At 56.6% G+C, this 26,128-nt stretch overlaps 1 protein-coding gene across 2 annotated transcripts in view; it reads left to right on the top strand.

Moving 5' to 3' along the window:
• Positions 1 to 26,128, top strand: part of CYHR1 (cysteine and histidine rich 1) — a 30,397-nt gene that overhangs the window by 2,189 nt on the left and 2,080 nt on the right. Inside the window, exons 2-5 of one of the 2 annotated variants that reach the window (XM_029062564.1) lie at positions 692 to 801; positions 920 to 1,084; positions 22,384 to 22,622; positions 24,307 to 24,518. In XM_029062564.1, the coding sequence (XP_028918397.1) occupies positions 692 to 801; positions 920 to 1,084; positions 22,384 to 22,622; positions 24,307 to 24,518 (726 nt within the window). Of the gene's footprint in view, positions 1 to 691; positions 802 to 919; positions 2,495 to 22,383; positions 22,623 to 24,306; positions 24,519 to 26,128 lie in introns of those variants that run through there. The other variant, XM_029062562.2, reaches the window with a different exon arrangement.

The following is a 26,128-nucleotide window of genomic DNA, read 5'->3' on the forward strand; positions in this document are numbered from 1 at the left end:
TGGCGGAGCCGGGATTCGAACCCATGACCTCTGACTCCCAAGCCCGGGCTCTTTCCACCGAGCCACGCTGAAGCAGGGAAGGGGTTCCACAGGTCTACTTCCAACAGCTTAGGGACCCCTGCTGAAGTCTGGGGGCGTCTTTCTTCCCCTCCTACCTTCTGGAATAAGGAGGATGGGAATTAGGATGGGAAGGAGAATGGGAAGTAAGATGGCTTGAATTTGGCTCAGTGAGGAGAGCTTGGGCTGGGGTACTGAGCATGCAGTTGCCCCTTCCTCCTTCCCTCCCCCCCACCATTAGCCCTGAGGTTACCCCAGTGGGGACCACCCGAGTCTGAAAAGGATGTTTTTGTCCGTCTGTCCCCCCCGATTAGACTGTAAGCCCATCACTGTGCAGGGATGGTCTCTATCTGTTGTGGAATTGTATATTCCAAGCGCTTAGGACAGCGCTCTGTGCATAGTCAGCGCTCAATAAATACTATTGAATGAATGAAGTGAGGCGGTAGGTAACCTCCCCCTCAACCCACTACCCGCCAGGCCTGCCTGCCTGCCAGGTCTGAGCTCCCTGCCAGTTAGACTAGGACCGTTTCCCGGAGGGTGGCAACTCCCGCCCTGTTGGCACTGCCGTTTGGGGACGGGAAAACAAGAGGACCGGACGCCCGGCACAACCAGCGTGTCCCCTTTCCCTCCGTAGGTCCGTCGGAGTTGCCTTCCATGGCGGACAAGCTGGCGGAGTGGAGCCCCGTGGTCTCCAACGTCCTCCTCTGTGCGGTTTCCCTGAGCTCTGCTATTCAGACTGCCCAGGTGAGGGACTTCCACTCGCTGGCGGGAGGGGGCTGGGGCAGAACAGAGGGTCCTGAGGCCCAGCGCTTGGGCCCGCAAAAGCCAAATCGAAACTCACCCGCCTGTCTCTGCCCCGCAGGTGAACCGTGGGGTGGCTGCCGGCTTCCTGCTCCAGGCGCTGGCCGCCGGGCTGGTGGCCGCGTCGACGCTCTCCCCGGGGCTCTGGCCGGATGTCGATCCACAGGCGGGCGCTTGGGTGGCCACGGTCATCGGCTTCCCCCTCCTGGCCTTCGGCTTCCACTGGGTCAACGGAGACCGTTCCACCGCCAACCTGCTGCTCGGGGGCGGGATGGTGCTGGCGGCCAGCGGGGACCACTTCAGCCCCGAGAGTCGGGCCGTAGTGGCCCAATCCGTGGCGCTGGTGGCCTCCGTCACCATCCTGATCGTGTCCGTCTTCACCGCTAACGCCTACGGGGTGGTCGGCAGCGTGGCCATGGGAGCGTCTGGCCTGATGGCCCGGCTGGAGGGAGGACGCCTGCTGGGGATCAGGAAGGAGAATGTGATTTGCTGGGTACTGGCCCTGGGCAGCTGGGCGTACCGCTGGGCTCTGCAGATGCAGCACCAGGAGCTGGACTGAGCGGGGACCGGCCGGTGGCCAGGACGCCCGGCTCGCCCCTCGTGGCTGCCCTGCGGTCGGACGGACACCTGGGGCCCTTCGGAGAAACCGCCGTGGGGCGGGATCGGGTCAGGCGGAGCCCGGGCCAAAAGGGAGGCGGTTGGGCAAGTGTCCGGCACATAAGGCCTTGGGGAACAGTCGAGGCTGCCCTCTTCCGCAGAGGCACGTGGCCGCCTCTCTGGGACCTGGAAGCCTTGGCTCAATCCAGGTGGAAGAGCTCCCTCGGAAACCGGAATGCTGGCTGGGATTCGGACTGTCTCGGGGGGCGGAGAGGTGGACTGAGAAAATCGCGGCGTGGCACCTCATTTGCAATTCCCAGCTGGATCGGGGCTGCCAAGCGGTCGCCCACCAGGGAGGGAGTTCTGTCCGGGCCCATTCTTCCTTTGTCCTTTCCCTTTCAGTCGATTCAGCGGGAACTCCCCCAATCCCCGTCTCCTTCCACCAGAGGACCTGTAAACTGGGTCAGGGACCTCTGTGGGGAGAGGGACAGGGCCTTCCCTTAAGGCACGGCCTCGGGGGCTACCGTGAGACCCCCCCCCCCCCCATCGCCTTTTTCTCTCCTTCCCGCTGTTGCTCTGAGCCGAGGATCTCTCCCCAGGAAGAGCGGGGAGTGGCTGTAGGCAGCTGGGCCTCAGCTTCACTCCGGGGAGGCAGAGCCTAGCTCCCCTCCACCTCCCTCCCGTCCATCCCGAGTGCGCTTTCTGGGGGTGACCGCGTTTCCTGGCTCCCTTCGGCCTCCGCTTGGCCCTGCCCAGCCTCTGCCTCCCTCCTGAATTCAGTTCCCAGACCGGATGATCAGGTTTGTCCTCTTCCCCGCTCCCTGCCCCGAGAGGACTCTGGAGGAGGACTCTGAGAGAGGCCCTGCGTCATCACCGTGACCTTGTAATTACTCCTCTTCCTTTCTTCTCCTCCCTCTCCTTCTTTGTCCGGAGGCTGCCCCGTGCCCTTGCCTAGGCACACGGGCTGGCTAGGACCAGACTCCGGATGGGAAAGACCCTGGGGCTCCAAAGGGCGTTTTAATAAACCTCGGGAATTCAAGCCTGTTTGTCCCGGTCCCTTTTCTCCACAGGCCCCAGGTCAAAGCTACCCTGGGCCGATCAGCTTCACTCCTGCAGTTCTGAACTGTTTGGTTTGAAAAGGCAGGTTATGGGCTAGAGGGCAACAATTTCTTATTTTTTGGTTTTCGTTAAGAGCTTACTAGGGGTGGGCATTGCTGCCGTAAGTACAAGGTGATCAGGTCCCAGTCCACGTCCCACGTGGGGCTCACTGTCTGAATCCCCATTCTACAGACGAGGTAACTGAGGCCCGGAGAGGTGACTTACCCAAGGTCACCCAGCAGACAAGAGGCAGAGCCGGCATTAGGACCTGGGCTCTATCCACTAGGCCATGCTGCCTGCCCGGTTGGTAGCCTGGGACCCTGAGCGGATTCTCAAGCCCCCAAGATCCCGGGCCAAGCTCTCAGCTCCAAGGGGTGAGGTGCTACTCTTCTTCCTCAGACAGGGCAGAATTACCCGGCCATCCCCTTTCCCTCTCAAAATACACATTTAGGATGCAGATTCCACCTCCTTGGGCCCCCAGACTCTGGCCAGAGAGGAAAAATACACTAGATTGGAGGCCTAGCCCCCTCCCTCCTCTTCCTCTCCAACAAACTCGAGGGTTGACTTTGGATGGCTGCCCTTTGGAGAGCCTCACTGTTCCCTGGAAGTCGCCCTTTGGATGAGTGACCCTGATCATCATAATAATTACGGTATTTGTTAAGCGCTTACTATGCTCCAGGCACTGAACTAAGTGCTGGGGTGGATACCAGCAAATCAGGTTGGACGGGGTCCCCGTCCCACGGAGTTCTCGCAATCTCCGCCCGCATTTTACAGATGAGGTAACTGAGGCCCAGAGAAGTGAAGTGACTCGCCCAAGGTCACACAGCGTGGGTGTCAGGGTAGCCACTCCAGGGTCGGAATCAGTCTGTGCGGCGGCTGAAGGTCCTCCCTTTCCCTCTGCCTCCGATTCAGCCTGCTTGGGGAAGCAGTGGAAAGACCACTGACCTGGGAGGAGTCAGAGAACCTGGTTTCTATTCCATCGCTTAATCGTATTGATTGAGCGCTTACTAGGTGCAGAGCACTGTACTAAGCGTTTGGGAGAGTACAACAGAACGAGCAGACAGCGTTCCCTGCCCACAGCGAACTTACGGACTAGAGGACCAGCTTACGTCCCGGCTCTGCCGCTTGCCCGAGCGTGGCCTCGGTCAAGTCACTTTACTTCCCTGTGCCTCAGTTCCCTCCTCTGCCAAATGGAGATTAAATACTTGTGTTTCCTCCTACTTGGACTCTGATCCCAGGGCGGGGCCTGATGATCTTCTCTGTGCCTCAGTTCCCTCATCTGTAAAATGGGGATGAAGACCGTGAGCCTCACGTGGAGCAACCTGATTGCCCTGTATCTCCCCCAGCGCTTAGAACAGTGCTCGGCACATAGTAAGCGCTTAACAAATACCAACATTATTATCTTGCATCTACCCCAGGGCTCAATACAGTCTTTGGCACCTAGTAGCCCTTAACAAAGACCTCAATTATTATTATTCTACAGGGTGGGCCCTGACAGCTGATGGGGGTCCACTCCGACCCTCAGTGTCCTTTTGGACCTCCCAACAAGGGGAAGGCATCCATTTCCCGCTGGGGGTTTCGGCCCCCGATCCCGGGCACCGTGTATACCCAGTATCCCCCAATCCCACTACCTACCTGCACCCAGTATACACCCCTACCTCTGCCCAGCCAGGACAAAAGCAGACAGAAACCCTCCTCACCCGGTGAGTCCCACACAAAGGCGGGAGATCCAGCTCCACATTATAATGGACCCACTAAGCCGCCTTACTTATTAATAATAGTAATAATAATGGTGGTATTTGTTAAGCGATTACTATGTGCAAAGCACTCTTCTAAGCGCTGGGGAGATACAGGACGATCAGATTGTCCCACGTGGGGCTCACGGTTTTAATCCCCATTTTACAGATGAGGTATCTGAGGCATAGAGAAGTTAAGTGACTTGCCCAAAGTCACACAGCTAGTGTGATACGATTAATAATCGTATTTATCGTGAGCCCGTTGCGGGGCAGGGATTGTCCCTATCTGGTGCCGAATTGTACATCCCAACTGCTTAGTACAGTGCTTTGCCCACAGTAAGGGCCCATTCAATCGTATTTATCGAGCGCTTACTCTGCAGAGCACTGCACTGAGCGCTTGGAATGAATAATTCGGCCCCAGATAGGGACAATCCCTGCCCCACAACGGGCTCACAATAAATACGATTATTAATAATAAGTAGGGCGGCTTAATGGGTAGAGCCCTGGCCGGGGAGTCAGAAGGACCTGGGTTATAATAATAATAATGATGGCATTTGTTAAGTGCTTACTATGTGCGAAGCACTGTTGTAAGTGCTGGTGGGGGGGGGGATGCAGGGTCATCAGGTTGTCCCACGTGAGGCTCACAGTTTTCATCCCCGTTTTCCAGAAGAGAGAACTGAGGCCCAGAGAAGTCAAGTGACTTGCCCAAAGTCACACAGCTAAGTGGTGGAACGGGGATTAGAACCCAAGACCTCTGACTCCCCAGCCCGTGCCCTTTCCACTGAGCCGCACTGCTTCTCTAACCCCACCTCCTCCACTTGTCTAGTGTGTGCCCTTGGGTAAGTCACTTCCCTTCTCCGGGCCTCAGTTCCCCCATCTGGAAAATGGGGGTGGGAGACTCCGATCCCCTTGTGGGACAGGTCTGTTCCCCCCAATGGACCCTGTAGAGAAGCAGCGTGGCTCAGTGGAAAGAGGCTGGGCTTAGGAGTCAGAGGTCCTGGGTTCTAATCCCGACTCTGCCACCTATCAGCTGTGTGACTTTGGGCAAGTCACTTGACTTCTCGGTGTCTCAGCTCCCTCACCTGTAAAATGGGGATGAAGACTGTGAGCCTCAAGTGGGACAACCTGAGGACCCTGCATCCACCCCCGTGCTGAGAACAGTGCTTTGCACATAGTAAGCGCTTAACAAATGCCATCATTATTATTATTCTATTTATTTTTTTAGTGATGAGCATATATCTATAATCCTATTTACATTGATATATTGAGCCTCAAGTGGGACAACCTGATGACCCTATATCCACTCCCAGTGCTGAGAACGGTACTCTGCACCTAGCAAGTGACTTAACACATGCCATCATCATTATTATTATTCAATTTATTTTATCAATGATGTATATATCTCCATAATTCTATTTATATGGATATATTGAGCCTCAAGTGGGACAACCTGAGGACCCTGCATTCACCCCCAGCGCTGAGAACAGTGCTTTGCACCTAGTAAGTGCTTAAAAAATGCCATCATGATTATTATTCTATTTATTATTACTCAATTTATTTTATCAATGATGTGTTTATCTCTATAATTCTCTTAATATGGACGTATTGATCCTCAACTGGGACAACCTGGGGACCCTTTATCCACCCCAGTGCTGAGAACGGTGCTTTGCATCTAGTAAGCGCTCAACACATGCCATCATCATTATTATTCAAGTATTTTATTAATGATGAGCATATATCTATAATTCTATTTATATGGATATATTGAGCCTCAAGTGGGACAACCTGAGGGCCCTGCCTCCCCTCGCCAATGCTGAGAATGGTGCTTTGCACCTAGTAAGTGCTTAAAAAATGCCATTATTATTATTATTATTATTATTCTATTTACTTTATTATTTTTATTCGATTTATTTTATTAATTATGAGCATGTATCTATAATTCTATTTATGTGGCTATATCGAGCCTCAAGTGGGACAACCTGAGGGCCCTGCATCCCCCTCGGTGCTGAGAACAGGGCTTTGCACCTAATTAGTGCTTAAATAAATGCCATCATTATTATTATTCTATTTATTATTATTATTCAATTTATTTAATTAATGATGAGCATATATGTGTAATTCTATTTAGGTGGATATAGCAAGCCTCAAGTGGGACAACCTGAGGGCTCTGCCTCCCCCCTCAGCGCTGAGAACGGGGCTTTGCACCTAGTAAGCGCTTAAATAAATGCCATTATTATTATTATTATTCTATTTACTTTATTATTATTCAATTTATTTCATTAATGATGAACATATATGTGTAATTCTATTTATGTGGATATAGCGAGCCCCAAATGGGACAACCTGAGGGCCCTGCCTCCCCGCCAGCGCTGAGAACGGGGTTTTGCACCTAGTAGGTGCTTAAATAAATGCCATTATTATTATTATTCTATTTACTTTATTATTATTATTCAATTTATTTTATTAATGATGAGCATCTATGTGTAATTCTATTTAGGTGGATATAGCGAGCCCCAAGTGGGACAACTGAGGGCCCTGCCTCCCCCCCCAGCGCTGAGAACGGGGCTTTGCACCTGGTAAGCGCTTAAATAAATGCCATTATTATTATTATTATTATTATTATTATTCTATTTACTTTATTATTATTCAATTTATTTTATTAATGATGAGCATCTATGTGTAATTCCATTTAAGGGGATATAGCGAGCCTCAAGTGGGACAACCCGGGCCCTGCCTCCCCCCCAGCGCTGAGAACGGGGCTTTGCACCTAATTAGTGCTTAAATAAATGCCATCATCATTATTATTCTTCTATTTACTTTCTTATTATTATTCAATTTATTTTATTAATGATGAGCATCTCTGTGTAATTCCATTTAGGGGGATATAGCGAGCCTCAAGTGGGACAACCCGGGCCCCGCCTCCCCCCCCCCCCCCCCCGCCGAGGCCGGGGCTCTGCCCCTAGTAGGCGCTTAACAAACGCCAACGTTGGGGTTATTTTGTGTATGACTAGAGGGGCGCTTGGGGCCCAGTGAGGGCCGTCATCGTTGTTGTCACTTCGGGGAAACTGAGGCAAGGCGGGCGACGACGACGACGGGGGGGGGCGGCGCCTGAGGGGAGTGGGGGGGGGCGGCGACGGTGCTCGTCGCTGATTGGCCGCGGGCCGGAGGCGCGCGCCCCCGGCGCCCCGGCCATTGGCGGAGGGCGGCACGTGCCGCGCCGGCGCGCGCGCGCGCGCGGGGGGGGAGGGGGCCCCGGGCAGGGAGGGAGAAGGAACAACCAAGATGGCGGCGGCGTCGGCGGCGTCGGGCCGGGCGGCGGGGGCGGCCCCAGCGGCCGCCGGGGGGAGCGCGGCCCCGGGCCACTGAGGCGCGGCGGGAGCGCGCGGGGCCTCGTCGTCCCTCATCGCGCCGCCATGTCCGGGCCCGAGGAGCGGGAGGCCGGCGGGGCCGCCTCGGCCGCCGCGCCCTCGTCGTCGTCGGCGGCGGCGGCGGCGGCGGCGGCGGCGTCGTCGGCGGCTTCGGGCCCGGGGGAGGCGGACGACGGCCGGCAGCTGCTGCAGGAGGCCGGCGGGGACCCCGACGCGCCGCCCAAGAAGCGTCTGAGGGCGGCCGAGGCGGCCGAGGCGGCGGCGTTGGCGGCGGCGGCGGCGGGCAGCGGGAAGCTGGAGGAGCGCCTCTACTCCGTCCTCTGCTGCACCGTCTGCCTCGACTTACCCAAGGCCTCCGTCTACCAGGTGACGCCCCCCCGCTGGGCCCCACCCCCTCCTACGGACCACCACCTTTGTGCACTCTGGGCTAAGCGCTGCGTCCTCCCCGCCGCACCTCTTCGTCCCCACCCCGTCCCACTCACAACCATCATCATCATCGTGGTGTGTGTTCAGCGCTCACTCTGTGCTAAACGCCCCCCCCCCCCGATCTTCATTAACAAATATCAACATTATTATTTCCCGCCGACCCTCCCTTTTTAACCCCGTCCCACTCACAACCATCATCATCATCGTGGTGTGTGTTCAGCGCGCACTCTGTGCTAAACGCCCCCCCCCGATCTTCATTAACAAATATCAACATTATTATTATTATTATTTCCCGCCGACCCTCCCTTTTTAACCCCGTCCCACTCACAACCATCATCATCATCGTGGTGTGTGTTCAGCGCGCACTCTGTGCTAAACGCCCCCCCCCGATCTTCATTAACAAATATTATTATTATTATTTCCCGCCGACCCTCCCTTTTTAACCCCGTCCCACTCACAACCATCATCATCATCGTGGTGTGTGTTCAGCGCTCACTCTGTGCTAAACGCCCCCCCCCCCCGATCTTCATTAACAAATAACATTATTATTATTTCCCGCTGACCCTCCCTTTTTAACCCCGTCCCACTCACAACCATCATCATCATCGTGGTGTGTGTTCAGCGCTCACTCTGTGCTAAACGCCCCCCCCCGATCTTCATTAACAAATATCAACATTATTATTATTATTATTTCCCGCCGACCCTCCCTTTTTAACCCCGTCCCACTCACAACCATCATCATCATCGTGGTGTGTGTTCAGCGCGCACTCTGTGCTAAACGCCCCCCCCCCCGATCTTCATTAACAAATATCAACATTATTATTATTATTATTTCCCGCCGACCCTCCCTTTTTAACCCCGTCCCACTCACAACCATCATCATCATCGTGGTGTGTGTTCAGCGCGCACTCTGTGCTAAACGCCCCCCCCCCCCCGATCTTCATTAACAAATATCAACATTATTATTATTATTATTTCCCGCCGACCCTCCCTTTTTAACCCCGTCCCACTCACAACCATCATCATCATCGTGGTGTGTGTTCAGCGCGCACTTTGTGCTAAACGCCCCCCCCCCGATCTTCATTAACAAATATTATTATTATTATTTCCCGCCGACCCTCCCTTTTTAACCCCGTCCCACTCACAACCATCATCATCATCGTGGTGTGTGTTCAGCGCTCACTCTGTGCTAAACGCCCCCCCCCCATCTTCATTAACAAATAACATTATTATTATTATTTCCCGCCGACCCTCCCTTTTTAACCCCGTCCCACTCACAACCATCATTGTGGTGTGTGTTCAGCGCGCACTCTGTGCTAAACGCCCCCCCCCCCCGCGATCTTCATGAACAAATATCAACATTATTATCATTATTTCCCGCCGACCCTCCCTTTTTAACCCCGTCCCACTCAGAACCATCATCATCGTGGTGTGTGTTCAGCGTGCACCCTGTGCTAAGCGCTCCGCCCCCCCCCCCCCAGCTCTTCATTTACAAATACCAACATTATTATTATTATTTCCCACCGACCCTCACTTTTTAATCCCATCCCACTCATAACCATCATAATCGTGGTGTGTGTTCAGCTCACACTCTGTGCTAAACGTGCCCCCCCCCAGCTTTTCATTAACAGATACCAACAGTATTATTATTATTTCTCGCCGACCCTCCCCTTTTAACCCCGTCCCACTCAGAACCATCACAATCATGGTGTTTGTTCAGTGCACACTCTGTGCTAAGCGCTCCGCCCCCCCCCCCCCGCGTCAGATCTTCATTAACAAATACCAACATTATTATTATTCCCCGCCCACCCTCCCTCTTTGACACCATCCCACTCATAATCATCATAATTGTGGTGCTTGTTCAGCGCACACTCTGTGCTAAGCACTCTATCCCCCCCCCCCGTCCCCTGTCAGATCTTCATTCTTCCACGCAGACCCTCCCTCTCTAACCCCATCCCACTCATAGCCATCATAATCGTAATTGTGGTGTGTGTTCAGCGCGCACTCTATGCTAAGCGCTCCGCCCCCCCCCCGCATCAGATCTTCATTAACAAATACCAACATTATTATTATTATTATTATTATTATTATTATTATTATTCCCCGCCGACCCTCCCTCTTTGACCCCATCCCACTCATAACCATCATAATCGTAATTGTGGTGTGTGGTCAGCGCGCACTCTGTGCTAAGCGCTCCGCCCCCCCCCCCCGCCCCACGTCAGCTCTTCATTAACAAATACCAACGTTATTATTATTATTATTCCCTGCCGACCCTCCCTCGTTGACCCCATCCCACTAATAATCATAATTGTGGTGCTCGTTCAGCGCACACTCTGTGCTAAGAACTCTATCCCCCCCACTCCCTGTCAGATCTTCATTCTTCCCCGCAGACCCTCTCTCTTTAACCCCATCCCAGCGTTCTCGACCCCCCTCCAAGTAATTATAATATAGTGTTAAGCACGCACTCTGTGCTAAGCACTCAACCCCCCCCCACCATGTCAGATCCTCATTCTGCCCCATAGACCCTCATTCTTTAACCCCATCTCAGCGTCCTCGACCCCGCCCCCCAGTAATAATAATAATAATTATGGTGTTTGTTAAACGCGCACTATGTGCCAGGCACTATATTCCCCCCCCCCCCCCACCTTGTCAGATCTTGATTCTTCCCCGCAGCTCCTCACTCCCACCCCACTTTATATGTAGCCCCCCCACCTTCCTGCCCACCCCCCCCACACTCCAGGCCCCGAATCTTCCCCGTCCCCAGGGTCCGGACCTTGTTCCGGAGCCTTTCTGGTTGATGATCCAGGCTCCCACTCCCCGCTGCTGCCCTTGGACCACTCCCCCCGTCCGCCTCCCGGCTCACCCCGCGGCCCTCCTCTCTGCTCTCTTCTCTTTCCCCAAAAGCAGACGAGGCTTCTCCTCACCGCCAAAGCAGGAGTCCAGAGCGTGATGGGGAAATTAAAGGGAGCACTTTACCCAAGAGAAGAGCACCCCCCGTCTTCCTACTCCTTCCCTCTCCCCTAACCTCCGTCTTTCTGTCCATCTTTTTTGCTGTCATCCCGGAGGGCCAGGGATCTCCATTCGGGAGAGATCTGACACAACTGCCCCTGACAACCAGCAAAAGCGTCAACTGCCCCTCCCTGCTCCTGCCGCCCGCCTCCCCCCCTAACCCTTGCTGGTCACCAACTCCCTCCTTCCCCCAACTAGTACTGGCCGCCCACCGCGCCCTGCTCGGGCCACCCCTCGCCTCTGCCTCTAATGGGGCAGAGAAAAAGATCCAAATCGCACAAATTCCAGTCGCCGGCTGCTGCCTCTTCCCCCCACCCCGCCCCCCAGGACTGGCCAGTGGGCGGGAATGGCTTTGTCCCTCCTATTCTTCCCCCTCCTCTCCCCACCTTGCGATGTGCTTTTCCTCAGGTTGAGCAGGTTCCTCAGTGCCTGATCCCACTCTGGCAGGCCATCTTTCCTTCCTGCTTCTTTCTTTTGTCTTTGGTAGCGTGTCCCCCCCCCCCCCCCCCCAGCCAAGAAAGGAGGATCTGGTGATTACTTTGTGTTTGAAATCGCCCCGGTAGTCATCGTTTCTACGGAGTCACGACCTCCCCCTCGTACATTACAAAAGCTCGCCGAGGTTTGGGGCAACACCAGGTTGGGTGGTCTGCCCATTTAAAGGCTCAGAAGATGCTCATTGATGCTTAGGTCTGGTGAACTCTGGGCCCAGCTGGAATCACCACTCCACCGCCCGTGACCGGTCCCATCTGCGAGGGGCGAAGGTCGGAAGCGGCAACGGGCCGGCTGTCGCCAAACGTGGCACCTTGTTTAGCCTTCCCAGGACGGGCCGATTTGGGTTTAGGCTCAGGGGCATCCGCAAGGACGAAGGAGAGGGATGTCGGAAAGGGTCTGGGATGGCAGGTTAGCCAGGTTTGAAACAGAGGACTCGATGCAAAGGTCATTGCCATGGTGACGTTGTCTGTGCCGATCGGGCCCTAAAAATAGCCACCCGATGGTCCTGATCTGTTACTTATGCCAGCCGTGGTGCGAAGGGCAGAGGTGGTGGCCGGCCGTGATGACGGGGACCGGTGCGGTCGAGGTCGGTTTCACTCAGAAACACAACATTGGTTGGAGTAAGGTGCGCAGACCATGGGTAGGAGGAGGGTGGGGAATCTCTTAAAATGGCTGCTGGATCTGAAGAGAAACCTGTGCAGCCAGCCCAGCCTGGAGCATCGAACCCTTCCCTACTTTGTCCATCCAAGGAAAGGGCTGGTGACGGGGACCGGGCCCTCGTGGTGATGGGATTCTGGGCCTGGATTTTGGGGGGCCCCCTAGGGCCTTGGAGTGAAGGGGAGCTTCGGGGAACCGTCAGAGTGGCGAACGAAGAAGGAAGCCAGCGTCATCGTCCCGAACTGCCACTTGGACCTCGGGACCCTCCGTCGGTTGCCTCAGGGGAGCCCGGCCGAGGGTGCTTTGTCTTGGTTTTGTTTGCCCCCCAGCCTCTCAGAAATCACTCCTTTCCTCTGAGGACTCAGCTCTGGGGCTTGGGGGGGGGGGGGTGGTCCCGTTACCGATTCCGGCTCTCGGATCGCCCCAAGATCCCGGCCACTCCGGCTTAGCCGAGGTGGTGGGATGGGGCTCTCTGGAGAGGTCCAAATGGCTCTCAGCGAGCACGCGATACTTAGAGGAACATTAGCGGGCTTAGGCAGGCAGCAAGGGGAGAGGGCGGGGCTCTGGACCACATAATTCCAGAGGCACAAAATAAAGGCCGATGGAGAAATGCCATTTTTCCCCGCAAAGTGGGTGCCGCCTGCTTGGCTTCCCGACCCAGAGGCGGATCGTTCTTGGAGAGAGGAAATGAGCGGTCGCCGTTTCCGCTGCCCGGAATTTCTCCGGAGGAAGTGTTGCTTTCTCGTGTGGAGGCGGAGGTGGAGCCTTTCAGCCGTGGGAGCCGAGTACTCCGCCGCCGATCCTATTTAGGTGGGCGACGTCTGTAGTTAGCCGGGGAGAGACCTGAAGAGAACCAAGCCTCGAGACTTGGCTGCAGCAGCAGGGGATTCTCTGATAGGGATTTGAGGCCAGTGGCTAAAGAGTTTCCAGCGTACTCTCTCTCACCTTCTGGGTAACTAGGTTTTAGGCTCACGGCTGGCTGTGTGTTTATAGTGCACCTCTGGTTCCGAAACCGTCAAACTCTTCTGGATACCCCCCGGGTTCCTCTAGAGCAGCAGGCGTCCGGCTTTTCCGTCGGAAGATTACTTTGCCGGGGTCCCCGGGGGACACCTCCAAGGGGAAAAGGAGAGGGCTTATGCTCTTCCTTGCATCCGCCTCCTCCTTCTGGTCACCTTGCTCCTCCAGTCGTCACCCCTCTGCCATCTCACCGCTGATTTTGTTTTACGGCCAATCGTCAGGCAAACATTTTAGTTTAAATCAGCGGGGCCCCCGGATGGCTTCCATTTAAAGTCCGTAAAGCTCTAGAGGTCCGAGAACAGACGATTCCACAGGCTACCTTCCTGTGACTTGGATACCTCTGACACCGCCCCTTTCCCCTCCCCTTTGTTTCCTCGTTTCCTTCACCCTCTGCCCTGTCCCTCCTTTCCACCTTCCGGCCCTTCTAGAGACCGAAGCGTCTGGAGACCGAAGTGTCGCACTTCTGTGGATCTTATCTCTAGATCACGACACCCTGTGGGGTCCAGAGCTGGTGGGAATTAAACCGGCCCCGAGCCTGTCCTCTGAGCGCTCGTGGTCCGGAGAGGGGAATGGGGTAGAAACAGACTTAGATGAAGACCCGTTGGTATCCAGAAGAAAGAGTGGTCGTGATGGTTTGTGGTATTAGAAGTCGTCTTGGTCGTCTATGGTGGTATTCACGAAACATTTATTTTGGGTCAAGTGTGGTATTTAACACTGGGAAATATACACAGGTGCAAATGAGACATGGACCTGGGCCTCAAGAGATTCACAACCTAAGTATAAGGGAGGGGAGAGGCGATGGGCAACAGACACCTAAGGGAAGATGAAAGAATGAAAACACAAGGGCAGTAAAAAAAAAAAGACCAGGTCGGTGATGCTTACGACATTTTGGCTAGAAGAGCGGAGACGAGGACTCCTCACGACTCCACGGGTCCAAAAGCCACAGTCAGAGTCACGGAGGTAGCCGAAGCTCTGCCCGCGTCCTGCGAGCCCGAAGGTCTCTTGCGGTTGAAGAGAAAGGGGATGATGGGTGGCCCGGTGGTGTCTTTTGGAGTCGGGAGGCCGTGACCTCTCTCCTGTGTGACCTGCTCCAGCAGCTGACTGCCGCTACTCCTCCTCAAAAATGAAAAGCTAGCAGTCCCCCGAAGCAAGCGGCCTTGACCACCGGGGTCAGGAAAATGAAAGGTCGTTAGAAAATTGAGCCTGACCGGAGCTCCCACGGCTTCGTATGGGACTCTTCTCTGATCCTTGATGCCCCTGTGGCGGGGCGGCTCGGACAGGCCTCCGCCCTGGGCTTGATCCCGCATGCCGAATCCGCGCCCCTTCGGCCTCTCCCCTCCATTTCCCCAATCTTAATTTTCGGCTCTAACGAATCCTTTCTCTCCACCCTTCGGCGTCAGCGGGAGGGACGCAAGCTGGAAGTAGTAATCGTCGTCGTCGTCTTAACGGTGGCAGGAGCATCTGTCAGATATCTGCCCTATGGGGAAGTAGAGTTCTTGTCAGCTCGAAGAGGGAGGGCCCAGGCGGGTGGAATACTATTTTCCAGTCAGATGTGGGGTCCCGAGCGGGGCCCAGACCGGGAAAACCCCAGAAGTGGCGGAATCCTACCTGGTTTTCCGAGGCAGCAGGCCTAGGCTCTCTGAGAGTGGGCCTACCTGCCGATGGGCTTTCTGGCCCCGCCGGGCGGGCACCCGGAAACTTCGCAAGGTGCCGGGCGCACCTAGGCGTTCATCTTGCAGGGAGAGGGAAGAGAGGCCAGGGCCACTGGAGCCTGGTAGGCAGGACTCTTTAACGTGAGGTTTTTGGGTAGTGGATCAGTCGTAGTTATTGTGCCCTCGCTGTGGGAAGGGAGTGGTGGGGTCGGGGGAGAAAACCCGGGGCTGACAGGGTTGGTGAGAGGGGCACACTCGGACACCGCGGCTCCGGACTCGGTGCCGGGAAGAGGGCCAGAGGGAGAAGTCACGGTGCTTGCCCTCGAGGGGTCTGCCTTCGCTTGTCTGTCTGCGACGAGGGCATGGGAAGGATACCAAGTGGCAGCCGCCAAGAGTGAAGGGAATGAAAGGGTGCGCCCTCTCCCTGCCTCCGTTCCCTCCGCAGGGAGCCGCCGATTCCCCCCCCCCCCCCCCCCCAACTGTCAGGAGCTTGGATTTATGTTGATCGTGGGAGTTCGGAAAGAGCAGGTGCGCGCACGCCCAAGGTGGTGGTTAGGCAGCAGGGGTGGCGTAAGCTGGCGGCGTAGAGGGGAAGACCGAGGCAGACCGAGGGAGGAAAGCTGGAAGGAAGAACCCTTTCAAAGGGTTCAGCTCCAGAGAAGGGATTGAAGGAAAAGCGGAGTAAATCCCGACTTAGAAGACGTAGCTTCCCGGAGGTGAGAGAGGGCTCGGACGGGTCTCGTCCCCCCCCCAGCAGCCCAGGGCAGAGTGGCTGGGGATCGGAGCCCAGCCCGTGGAAAGTCAGGGAGGGATTGAATTCCAAGATGATCCATTGCTGTCCATTCTCCCTGCTGAAAAAATGCCAAAAAGGGCAGCTTAGCCCAGGCCACTAAATGCTTCTCGAAATGGTCTGACTCGGTCTTAAGCAGAGGTTGAGTGACCCAGGAAGCTCGGAATGCTTCTTCCCCGGAGCCGTCGTCGTCGAGGCGGAGGAGGAACACCAATGGTTGGTTTGGCGAGACCCGCTGGTACTCTGGGCTGAGGGGAGACTGGATTGCAAATTTTGCGGCCCCACCCCACGCTGAGATAAATAGCTGTCATCGGGCACTCCTCCCCACCCAGGAAAACAGCCGTTTGTGGTGTGGCCTTCCAGTGTGGAGGAGGATGTGTCATCTATGCTGTGCGGGCACATGGATGGAAACATGGGGATCTCTGGCCCGTGTAGTTTCCAGGTGTTTCAGAGTTGGTGGTCATTGGGACCGGATTCTGATTTTTCCTCTCTTCCCCCAAGTTTCGTAGCCACTCGCGTCAAGATTTCGGACCGGACTGGATAGGCCGGGGTGTGACCGAGACCTGCGTCCGCTCGGGATTCGGGGTGCCCATCCCATGGGACGCGAAGGCTCTCTGCCAGGTGGGAAGCTGGAGGCCGTGACGAGGACTCCTGGCTCCTTTTTAAGAAGGATGCTGGCATCGGTGGACTTTACAAAGCTCTAAGGGCAGCGTAGCCTAGGAAAAAGGGGCAGGGGACCCCTGCGTTCTAATTCTGGCTCCGCCATGTTTGGCCGGGTGACCTCAGGCAGGATACTGTGTTTCTGTGCCTCAAATTTCTTCATCTGGAAAATGGGAGCTAAATACCTGTTCTACCTCTTCCTTAAACCTGGAATCTCAGGTTGGGCAAGGAGTGGGTGTGACCTAATGATCTCGTGTCTACTCTCGGGCTAACTCAGGATACAGTGCTTAACACTCACACCACGATTAATTAATTGCACGTGTGTACTTGAGACTTCTGACTCTTTGGGGGCACGAGTGGCTATTAAGGCAACCCCAAAGTAGGTCAATATTTGAGCTTCTGAATCTGGAGGAGTTGACAGACTCCAGAACAAAGGAGCCCTCTGTGTGCTTAGGGCACATGGTTTTTTGAGGTTGACCCGGACCTGGGCGGTGGGCTCAGCTGTTCCCTGGCGAGGACAGCGTGGTCGGCGGGGAGCGGGATGTTGGTCGCCCTCGACCTCGGTGTTAAAGATCCCAGGAGAACCAAGCCTGAGGTGTAGGGTGCGGATGCTTTGGCAGTGAGGTTAGACCCGACCGGGAGACGGGCCGGTCAGTGCTGGGCCCGGTGCCATCTCGGTGACCCCCATGGTGGCTCTCGGGGTTGGCTTCGTAGGCTGAAAAGTCATTCCGTGTGGGGAACGTGCAGCTTCCTGGACCGGACGGTTGGCCGAGCCTCGTCAACCGAAAACCCGCGACGGAATGTGTCCGAGAGCTGCGGGACCCCCGCCCCCTCCCCACATTTAACCGGCCCGGGGACGGAGGCGTGGGGAGGCGGTGTGTTTGGAAAGCAGGCGTGCTGACGGGGGTGAGCAGCGGTGGGAAGCAGGAGGTGGCGGACACTGGAGACGGGGGCCAATGCGGCCCCCCAAAAGGCTAGGGCAGCCGAACGACGAGAAGTTCGAAGGCCCGAGCCGCACAGCAGGTCGAGAATAGCTAGACCTGACCACCCGCCTCTGCACAATATAGACTCTGCCTCCGTTTCACCCAGTATGGAAAAAGACGAGACTCTTCAGACCCCCTAACCAGTCCAATGCAAGTCTCTCACCCCTGACTCGCTTGGATCTTTTTACAGCCAGAATTGACCTCTAAAGGTAGAGCGAAACCACCCCGTTTGTCCTAATTTGAGGAATTTTTGATTCTCGTAGCAGCTGTCGCTCTGTCCTCCCCCATCCTGCCCCTCGCTCTTCCGTTAATGGGCAGATTTGGGGTTGCTTTTACCTAGGTCGCATTCGTTCCAAGGGAGCTGCTGCCTGCCTCTTTCGAGAGCCCGGGAAGCCAAAATCTCACTGCTTTTTTAGAGGGAAACGGAGATCTGGAGTAAGTTTTCTGACGGTGGGAAGTGCTGCTTAGGGAATGTGGAAAAATGAGCGGGAAAGAGATTACAGCTGTGCTCCAAGTAAAGAGCCCCCCACGGTACATAAAACCTGGGAGTCACCATCCCACATTTTCTGCTTGCTGACTTAGGTGCACGTCCCATCCCCAACATTACAGCCAATCACTTGGGGTAAGTCAGTTCCCTTCCCATCCTCCCTTTTCCCTTTATATTGAGCTGTACACGGTATTTTGGTCCTTTCTCCTTTAATTCGGACCGTAGAAGCCACTGCCCGTCTAGTTCCTTCCCCTTCTTGGCTCTCTGCCTCCCATCTGCCAACTTGCTGTCCCACTTTGCCATTCCGCCTAAAGCTGTGGAGTTGGAGAGAGAAACGGATCGGGATGGGGTGAGCAGAGAGGGGACGGTGTCATTCCCCCATCACACACACACCCATCCCATTATCCGTCACTGTCTACATCCCGTAGTTTTGAGCTGGGAATGGAAACGGGCCCACAAGCCAGTGAACAGAAAGCAATCACACTAAGGTGAAAATTAAAGATGAAGGCAAGAGTCAAAACACTGTACTTTCCAGAACAGTGTGCTAGAGAAGGAAAGGGGAGGCAGAGCGAGGTGCGGAAAAGCTGCCGCGAACGGCGGAGGGTGGGCAGGGAGGGAGCGGAGGCCGGAGGCAGAACTTTTCACCCAGTCTAAGACCGAGGGGAACAGATTCCTCCCGTGGCAAGGTCTGGTCCATTATGGTCCCTTGGGTGCGAAGGGGAGAGATTGCGGAGGCGGAAGCCGTGGCCGGAAATAAAACTCGGGAATCCTGGCACTCAGGGTTGTGCGCGTCAGCCTCCGTGTCCCTGAGCTCCGTGTCCCGCCGGGAGGTCAGAGGTTTCAGAAGGAGTTGGGTTACAAGGAGTTAGACTGCCACGGTACTTTGGGCAGAAAAGGCGAAGACTGCCGTTCGACCCAAATTCTTCACTGAACTTCAAAAACCACTGCCGCGGTCAGGAGAACCGGTTTCAGCTCCTGCAGAGGACTCATAATTAAAGCACAACTCCTCTGTCAGTTGTTAACGACGGGCTGTTTTGCTTCTGTCGTTACGTTGTCTGGCAGCACGGAAAGGGATTTCGTAGGTGCTTTCCAGAGGTTCTGGATCAAATCCTGATTCATACAGTGCGAGTCTGTGGGAAAACGGGCTCCACGATGCAGCCGTCCAGATTCAAGGAACCACGGCCGGCCCTGCCCTTCTACGGGGCATAAGCCTGTACCTATTAACTGTTGCTCGTGGGTTCTCACAGCCCTAGGGCAGATGGAGGCAAAAGGGACCCCCGATAATCCCGAATGAGTCAAGAAATAAGTTACATTCACGATCTTTCTTAAAAAAAAAAAAAACAGTCGAAACTCTCAAAGTTTGCATTTGAAGACAGCGCAGCGTGAGCCTGACCACATTTCTGTGGGGACCGTTTCATCTTGTCAGGACAGGGAACTTCAGTTTCCTCTGCTGTTTGTTTGCTTTTTTCTTTTTTTTCCTCCCGACTGTAAAATCTAGGTCGTATTCGGCGTTCCACAGTTATTTACAGGATCAGAATGGAAGGCTGACCATTAAATCCGAAATAGGGGAAAACTTGTTTCCAAGGACGCGAATACATTTTTGTTGTTGAGTTGTAGCCAGCCTCTTGTGTCCAGCAGCCTGCATCCCATAGGGGTGGTTTCCATAGGGGTTATTTCCCTAGGGGTGGTTCCAATCCATCAATCAATCGGTGGTATTTATTGAGCACTTACTAAGGGCGGAGCACTGTACTAAGCACTTGGGGGAGGGCAGATCAAGAGTTGGTAGCTCAAAGGAGCTTTAGGAGATCTAGGTCTCTTACAAGGTGTGTAGAGCCGGGGGAAGGAGCTCGAAGGAGGGGTTTCCATGACTGCAGAGGGGCTGTGCTCTGCACGATTCAACCACCTGTGCTCTCCTTCCTCCTCTGACCACCCGGATGGTCACGGGGGCCAAGAGCAGCCGACTCAGGTTTGCACTCCCCGCTGCTCTGTAATTCCCAGGTTACTACTCCCCCTCCATCAGCGAGGAGGATCAAAGTTTGATGGATGAGACGGCCCCCATCGTTTAACTCCCCAGGGATTTCCCTCCTGGGCAGAGCGAGCCAGAGTCAGAAAACGTTCTCCCTGGGCTGGCTGGCTGGGACTGTGGCCGTTTCCATTTTAAGTGCTTACTATGTGCCAGATGCTATACTAAGCACCGGGGTGGATAGAAGCAAACGCGGTCCCTGGGTGCTTACAGTCTCAGCTCCCATTTGACAGATAAGGGAGCCCAGTGAAGTGACTGGTCCAAGGTCACACCGCAGACAAGTGGTGGAACTGGGATGAAAGAGGTCCAAGAAGCACTCATTTCAGACAATTTAGAGAGGATCCTGTCAGGGGCTTTAATCCACCCAAAAGCCCCAGTCCCTGGCCTCCAAACCTCAGTTTCAAGTGGCCTGCCCTCTGCGACCCCACCCCGCCTCTGTGGAAGGCCGAGGAGCGTGGGGTCTTCCCCGCTTCCGAGCTGCTCTGGGTGATTCCGGGAGGAGGAACGGGCCGTGCCGAGTGGGCACAAGCACGAGTTTCGATCTGGCCGGAGTCAGCCAAGCACTTTCCTTGTCCCGTTTCCTGTCCGGACAGCGGGCTCCACAGCCCGTCCTTTCAAAGAGAGGAAAGACCGAGCTGGAAAAAGCTGCGTTATCTAAAAGGAAAACAACCAGATAAAGGGGTGGGCCGTGGTGTCACAGGGGCGGTTGGGCTGGGGAAAAACAGGACCCCGTGGTTCCCGGAAAGGCCCTCAGCCAGTGCGAGACCCTTGGTTCCACCGGACTCAGTCGGTCATGTTTATTGAGTGCTTACAGTGTGCGGAACACTGTACTAAACGCCTGGGAGGGCACAACACAATATAACAGTCACATGTCCTGCCCCCAGCGAGCTTACAGTTTCCGAATCCGGCTCAGGGTAAGCCATCATCAGTAGATTTGTAGGTTGTAAACTCTCTGATGGGAGGAGCTGGTTTGAGGGCTTACCTGTGAGAGCCTTTGCTCGCTGTGTCGTCATCATCAGTGGTATTTATTGAGCGCTTCCCTTTTTTTTTTTAAAAGAGCTCACCCCCTGGGCCGATTAGATAAAATACTACTAAGTTCCTCCTCAGAGATTTCCTCTTTGGGGTTTCAGGGAAAGGTTCACCGAACAGTACTTTGGCTTAGTGGAAAGAGCCCAGACTTGGGAGTCAGAAGTCGTGGGTTCTGATCCCGGCTCTGGCACTTGTCAGCTGTGTGACTTTGGGCGAGTCACTTGGTTTCTCTGTGCCTCAGTTACCATCATCCGGAAAATGGGGACGAAGACCGGGAGCCCCACGTGGGACAACCTGATGACCTTGTATCTCCCCCAGCGCTTAGAACAGTGCTTGGCACATAATAAGCGATTAACAAATACCAACATTATTACTCTGAGAGCCTGCTCTCCCATTTCACAGCAGCAGCAGGAGGGAAAGGCAGACGCCTTGGCTAAATCATTCAGAGCTTGGACTAGAGGGGGACACTGCGGGAGTTGAGGGTTGGATGCTGGGACGTTCTGGTTCACGGATGAATTCCCTTCACCTCGGAAGAGGACTGCCTTTAAGGGACAGACTCTCCCCGCCTGACCCCAGGCACCACACAGCCTTCCAGAAAGCGGTCGGAAGAGTTGCGTTGTCTTCACTACGTCATTTTCAATCTGTTTGAAATTTTCCCCTCTTGGGTCAGGCCTGGGGGTTTTCCCAAACGGAACGTGATTACTGGGCTGCGTTGATGGTGCTCGTTCCCCCGACACCCCCTTTAGGCCTTCCACGGGCTCGAGAAGCGTCGACCGTGAGGAGGTGGCCTTGGCTGTGCTCCCCAGGCACGGGCCTGAGGGTGTGTCTTGGGTGTAGATGTTTCGTGGACTCGGGTTCGCAAGTGAAAACCTGAGCAAACCCCCCCCCCAGAGACTTGGACTGGCGAAGGGAGAAATTTAGCCCCTCACCTCTTTTTGTCTGGGGTGCGGGCGGCGCGAGGGGGAGAGACCAGACTGGGCCAAAAGGCTTTCTGCAGAGCGGGCTGGCCCAAGGCTCCTCGGTGGGAAACTCAAGTTTTCCCCCTCACCATTCATCCCGTCTCTGCAGCGGGAATTTCCCGGCGTGACAGTTTCTGCGGAGTAAGGACTAGATATCGTTAGAGAATATCAAAGGCGGTTTCGGGAGCGGAGTGGAAGGCTGTGCCGATAGAGTCAGCTCCCTTCTTGCCGGCCTCCCCGGATTCTTTATTGTTATTTCTAGAAGGAAAAAAAAAAAATGCAGCGTTTCTAACCTTCTCTTCTCTGTAAGAGCTTCGGGAATCTACTCCCAACCCCAGTGAGAATTGAATTTCGCCGTCGAGTGCAAACGCGCCACCCGAGCCCGATTCCTCTCGGTCCCGATTCCCGTCTCGTTGGCTGGGGGGCGGGGAGGCCGGGGAAGGCGGCGGGCCGGCGGACCCGCTCGCGGAACGGATCGAGCTGCGCGAACGGGCGTCTGGAGCCACCGGATCTATGAAGCTTCATCTCCCTTTCCTTCACAGTGTACTAATGGTCACTTGATGTGCGCTGGCTGTTTTATCCACCTACTAGCAGATGCCCGGCTGAAAGAGGAGCAGGCCACGTGCCCCAACTGTCGCTGTGAAATCAGTAAGAGCCTGTGCTGCCGCAACCTAGCTGTGGAGAAAGCTGTTAGCGAGCTGCCCTCAGAGTGTGGCTTCTGCCTGCAGCAGTTTCCCCGCTCCCTCTTGGAGAGGCACCAGAAAGAGGAGTGCCAGGACAGGTAAACCAATTGTGGCCCCGCCGCGGCCGCCCTGCTCTTGGGCCGCTCGGCAGTCAGTGTGGAGGAGCAGGTGACCGGGGGGCTCCGGGGCCTGGTGACCGTGGAGGCCCCGGGAGCGGTGGGGCTGGTGGGAACGGACTCCCGCCGCTCCGGTTCCAACCTGCCGAAGGAGCCGTCGGGATTCCCTCCCGCCTTGGAAAACAACCATCCTTACTCCAAAGAGCCGGGGCAGCCGCTTCAATCCTGGCTCGGGGAGCCTCGGGGGCCGGGGCTAGGGCAGCCCGGGCCGGCCGCCTGCCCGAGGCAGCGGTCGAGACGGAGAGACTCCCCCGGAAGGCGATGAGGTCCGGGGGCATCTAGCTGGAACTTCCTGGGGGAAGGGCAGTAGGAGGAGAGAATAGGGAATGGTCTGTTGCCCTGCTGGGTTGTCAGCAGGGTGCCTGGGTGAGACCCAGGCTCGGCTACGCCAGCCTGGTCTCTGGCCTGCTCCCAAGGAACGGAGAGCCAGCCCCACAATGGCAGCAGGGGGTTCCTGAGAGTTGAACTCTAGAACATCTCCCATCCCCATCCAGGAGAACCCCAAATGGAGTGAAGGTCCGGGGCCTGGGCCTGGCCGGACCTAGCTCCTGGGCCTGTGGGGTCTGTGTGTGCGGGGCGAGGGGGAGTTGGTGTAAAATGAGGGTGTGTGTGATCAGTGGGTGGTCTCGGCCCCTGGAACGCACTCAAGACAACAGTGGGCATTGGTACAGGGATCCCAAGTCTGCTCCCAACGCGGCCCACTGTTACCTGCCCAGCTTGTTCAATCCCAGTCATCCCCATCCGGGATGTCCAAGGGACAAGCTCAGCACCTCGATATTCGGTCGGCTGCAGGGTGGGTCCCTCGGCCTGACCAGGCCCGAGTCCCCGGCCAGGCCCGGCCCGAGCCCGGGACTTGAACCGGAGCCAGCCTGAAAGCACAGCCCCAGCCCTTTCTGCTGCATGACGTTGGGTGTCAGACAAGGTGGCCCGATTGGACACCCGCTGAGGGAAATGGGAGTACTAAGGTTGCCCCGGGTTGTCAGGCAACCCTTCCGCTGGCCCGGTGCCCTCTGCCAGTTCTCCCTCACCACCCTCCTCCTCTCTCCTCCCGGGATAAAGCGATGCCGGCACCTATGTCCCCCGGAAGACCGCCGACCAGGGTAGGGCTCAAGGCGGGAGAGAGGGGACGGTGTCACGGGAAAGTTCTCGTCAGTGCCGAACGGCCAGGCTCCTTCAAATCAACCTGGAGGCGAACGTTCAAATAATTGAGCCCTAATGGGTTTGACCGGCTTGATTTATCTCTTCTCTAGCCCCCCCGGTTATGTTGGGGTAGCCAGACCCTTTTCAGCGGTCTGTAAACGGACCAGGAGGTTAACCCGAGTCCAGAAAAAGGTTTTTTGTCCCTCCCAGGAGAAGGCGGTGGAAGAGCAGCGAGCATCTGCGGGGCCGGGGAATGGGGAAGGGGCCCCGGGGAGGCCTCGGGACCTAGGTCGGGCTTCAAGGAGCTGCTAGTGCCGCGGCCCGGAGGCAGTCTGAAAGCGGAGCGAGGTTTACGGCTCACTCTCCGAGCCGCCCCCCGGCCCCAGGCTGCCCCGGGAGGAGGGACCTGGGGCCGTGCCCGGCGGCGGGGCCCGGGGTCACCTCCGTCTGTCTTCTCTTGGCCTAGGGTGACTCAGTGCAAGTACAAGCGGATCGGCTGCCCGTGGCAGGGCCCGTTCCACGAGCTGACGGCACATGAGGCGGAGTGCACCCACCCCACCAAGACGGGCAATGAGCTCATGGAGATCCTGGATGGGATGGACCAAACCCACAAGAAGGAAATGCAGTTGTATAACAGCATCTTCAGCCTGCTCAGCTTCGAGAAGATCGGCTACACAGGTAAATTCCCCCCGGGGCCTCGCTTCTGGCGGGCACGGCCCAGGGCCTCCTCGCCGACCTCTCCCTTGAATGCCTTTGGAACGGGCAGGGCTCTTTCTCTGGACCGGAAGTGCAGGGTTTTGAGGAGTCAGCAGGGGGATGGACTTCCTCTTACCGCAGAATTCCTTCAAAACCTAGCCCACCCACTGGACGCCTGGTTCTGGCTGGTCTGTGTCCCGTGTGGAGCCGGAGGGAGTGTGTGTTATTGTGGCGTGTGTCGTTGAAAGAGCACACTGAATGACCGGTCAGGGTGGAGCCCGGGGAGGCGGTGAAATAGGAACTGGGCCCCTGGGCTGGTGGAGCCTGGATTTGGGCAGGTTGGAGGTCCGGCCTGGGCAGGAGTTGCCCCCGGCTCGGGCCGCCCCCACCTGAGGGCCATCAAGGAAGCTGGTTTCCACCTTCCTGAGAAGCAGGTAAGGTACCCGGGAGCGGGCAAGACCAGAGAAGTGGGGGATCGCAAGCCCACCAGAGTGGTGCCATCGGGGCCGTCCCCCCCCCCAGACCGATCGGACACGGAAAGGGAATCTGCCAGCTGCCTGACGGACCCCTGGTTCGCCCCTCCTCCTGGGGTCCTCGTGCCGTTTCATTCAGAATCCTCTCTCGGGTTCTCTCTTTCCTCCGCCCCGCCGACCCGGACCGAGGGAACGGGCCCGTCGTTCCACTGTAGAACCGCCCTCGGGCTTCCGTCCCGGGATCGGCGGTCCGTTCACGATGCAGAGGCCTGGGGCCGCTTGGGGTTAGCGCTCCGCCCGTCTTCCCGATGCCAGATTACCTGGCTTGGTCTTGCAGAGGCCGCCGGCAGGCGCCGGCCCCCGGCCCTCGGAAACCTCAGCTCGGGGTTCCTCCTGGCGTCCTGGGGGCCTTGCCTCTACGCCCCGGTAGTAGCTCGCCGGGTAGGTTTGGGCCGCTCGGGTCTCGGGCGCGAGCCAGCCCCACGGGCACGACGTCGGGCTTGTCGATGCGTTCCTCGGAGGACGGCGTCGGGGCTAAATGCTGACGGGTGCCGCCGGCCCCTCGATCTCCGGGGAGCAGAAGGTTTCCTTCCTGGATATTTCCAGCTTCGGGAACCCGAGCTTGAGGCGGGAGCCGTGCTGCCTCTGAGGGTTGGCTTGGGTCCAGCCCGTCCAAGCCAGAGCTCTTCTGGGAGAAGACACGGGGATCCGGTTTAGCCGGCATCTTGCCTCGGGCACCCCTTCCCACCGAAGACGGAAATGGCTCTAAACCTGGCGAAGACGCCACGAGGGAGTGGCCTCAGACCGGCGCGCCCTAGGGTCCGTGGCCCTCCCCGTTCCCTCCCCGACCCCGAGCAGTTGGGCTGGACCAGGGAGCAGACCCCAGTTCCCCGCTGCGCCACGGAGGCTGGTCCCCCGAGAACGCACCGGCCGAGACCTCCCCGAACGCAGGACGGCCGGGGCTCGGGAAGGGAGAGCTCGGGATCCGGTTCTGGGCTCCGCGGCCAGCCTCGGGCGGGCTGCGTGTCGGCTCTCGGCAGGACGGGAGCCCGCCCTCCCCCGACGCCATTGAGGAAAGACTTGGGGATCAAACGGGAAGCAGAAGCGAGGGCGCCTGGA

Source organism: Ornithorhynchus anatinus, chromosome 4, assembly GCF_004115215.2.
Source record: "Ornithorhynchus anatinus isolate Pmale09 chromosome 4, mOrnAna1.pri.v4, whole genome shotgun sequence".
Classification (NCBI taxonomy): domain Eukaryota; kingdom Metazoa; phylum Chordata; class Mammalia; order Monotremata; family Ornithorhynchidae; genus Ornithorhynchus; species Ornithorhynchus anatinus.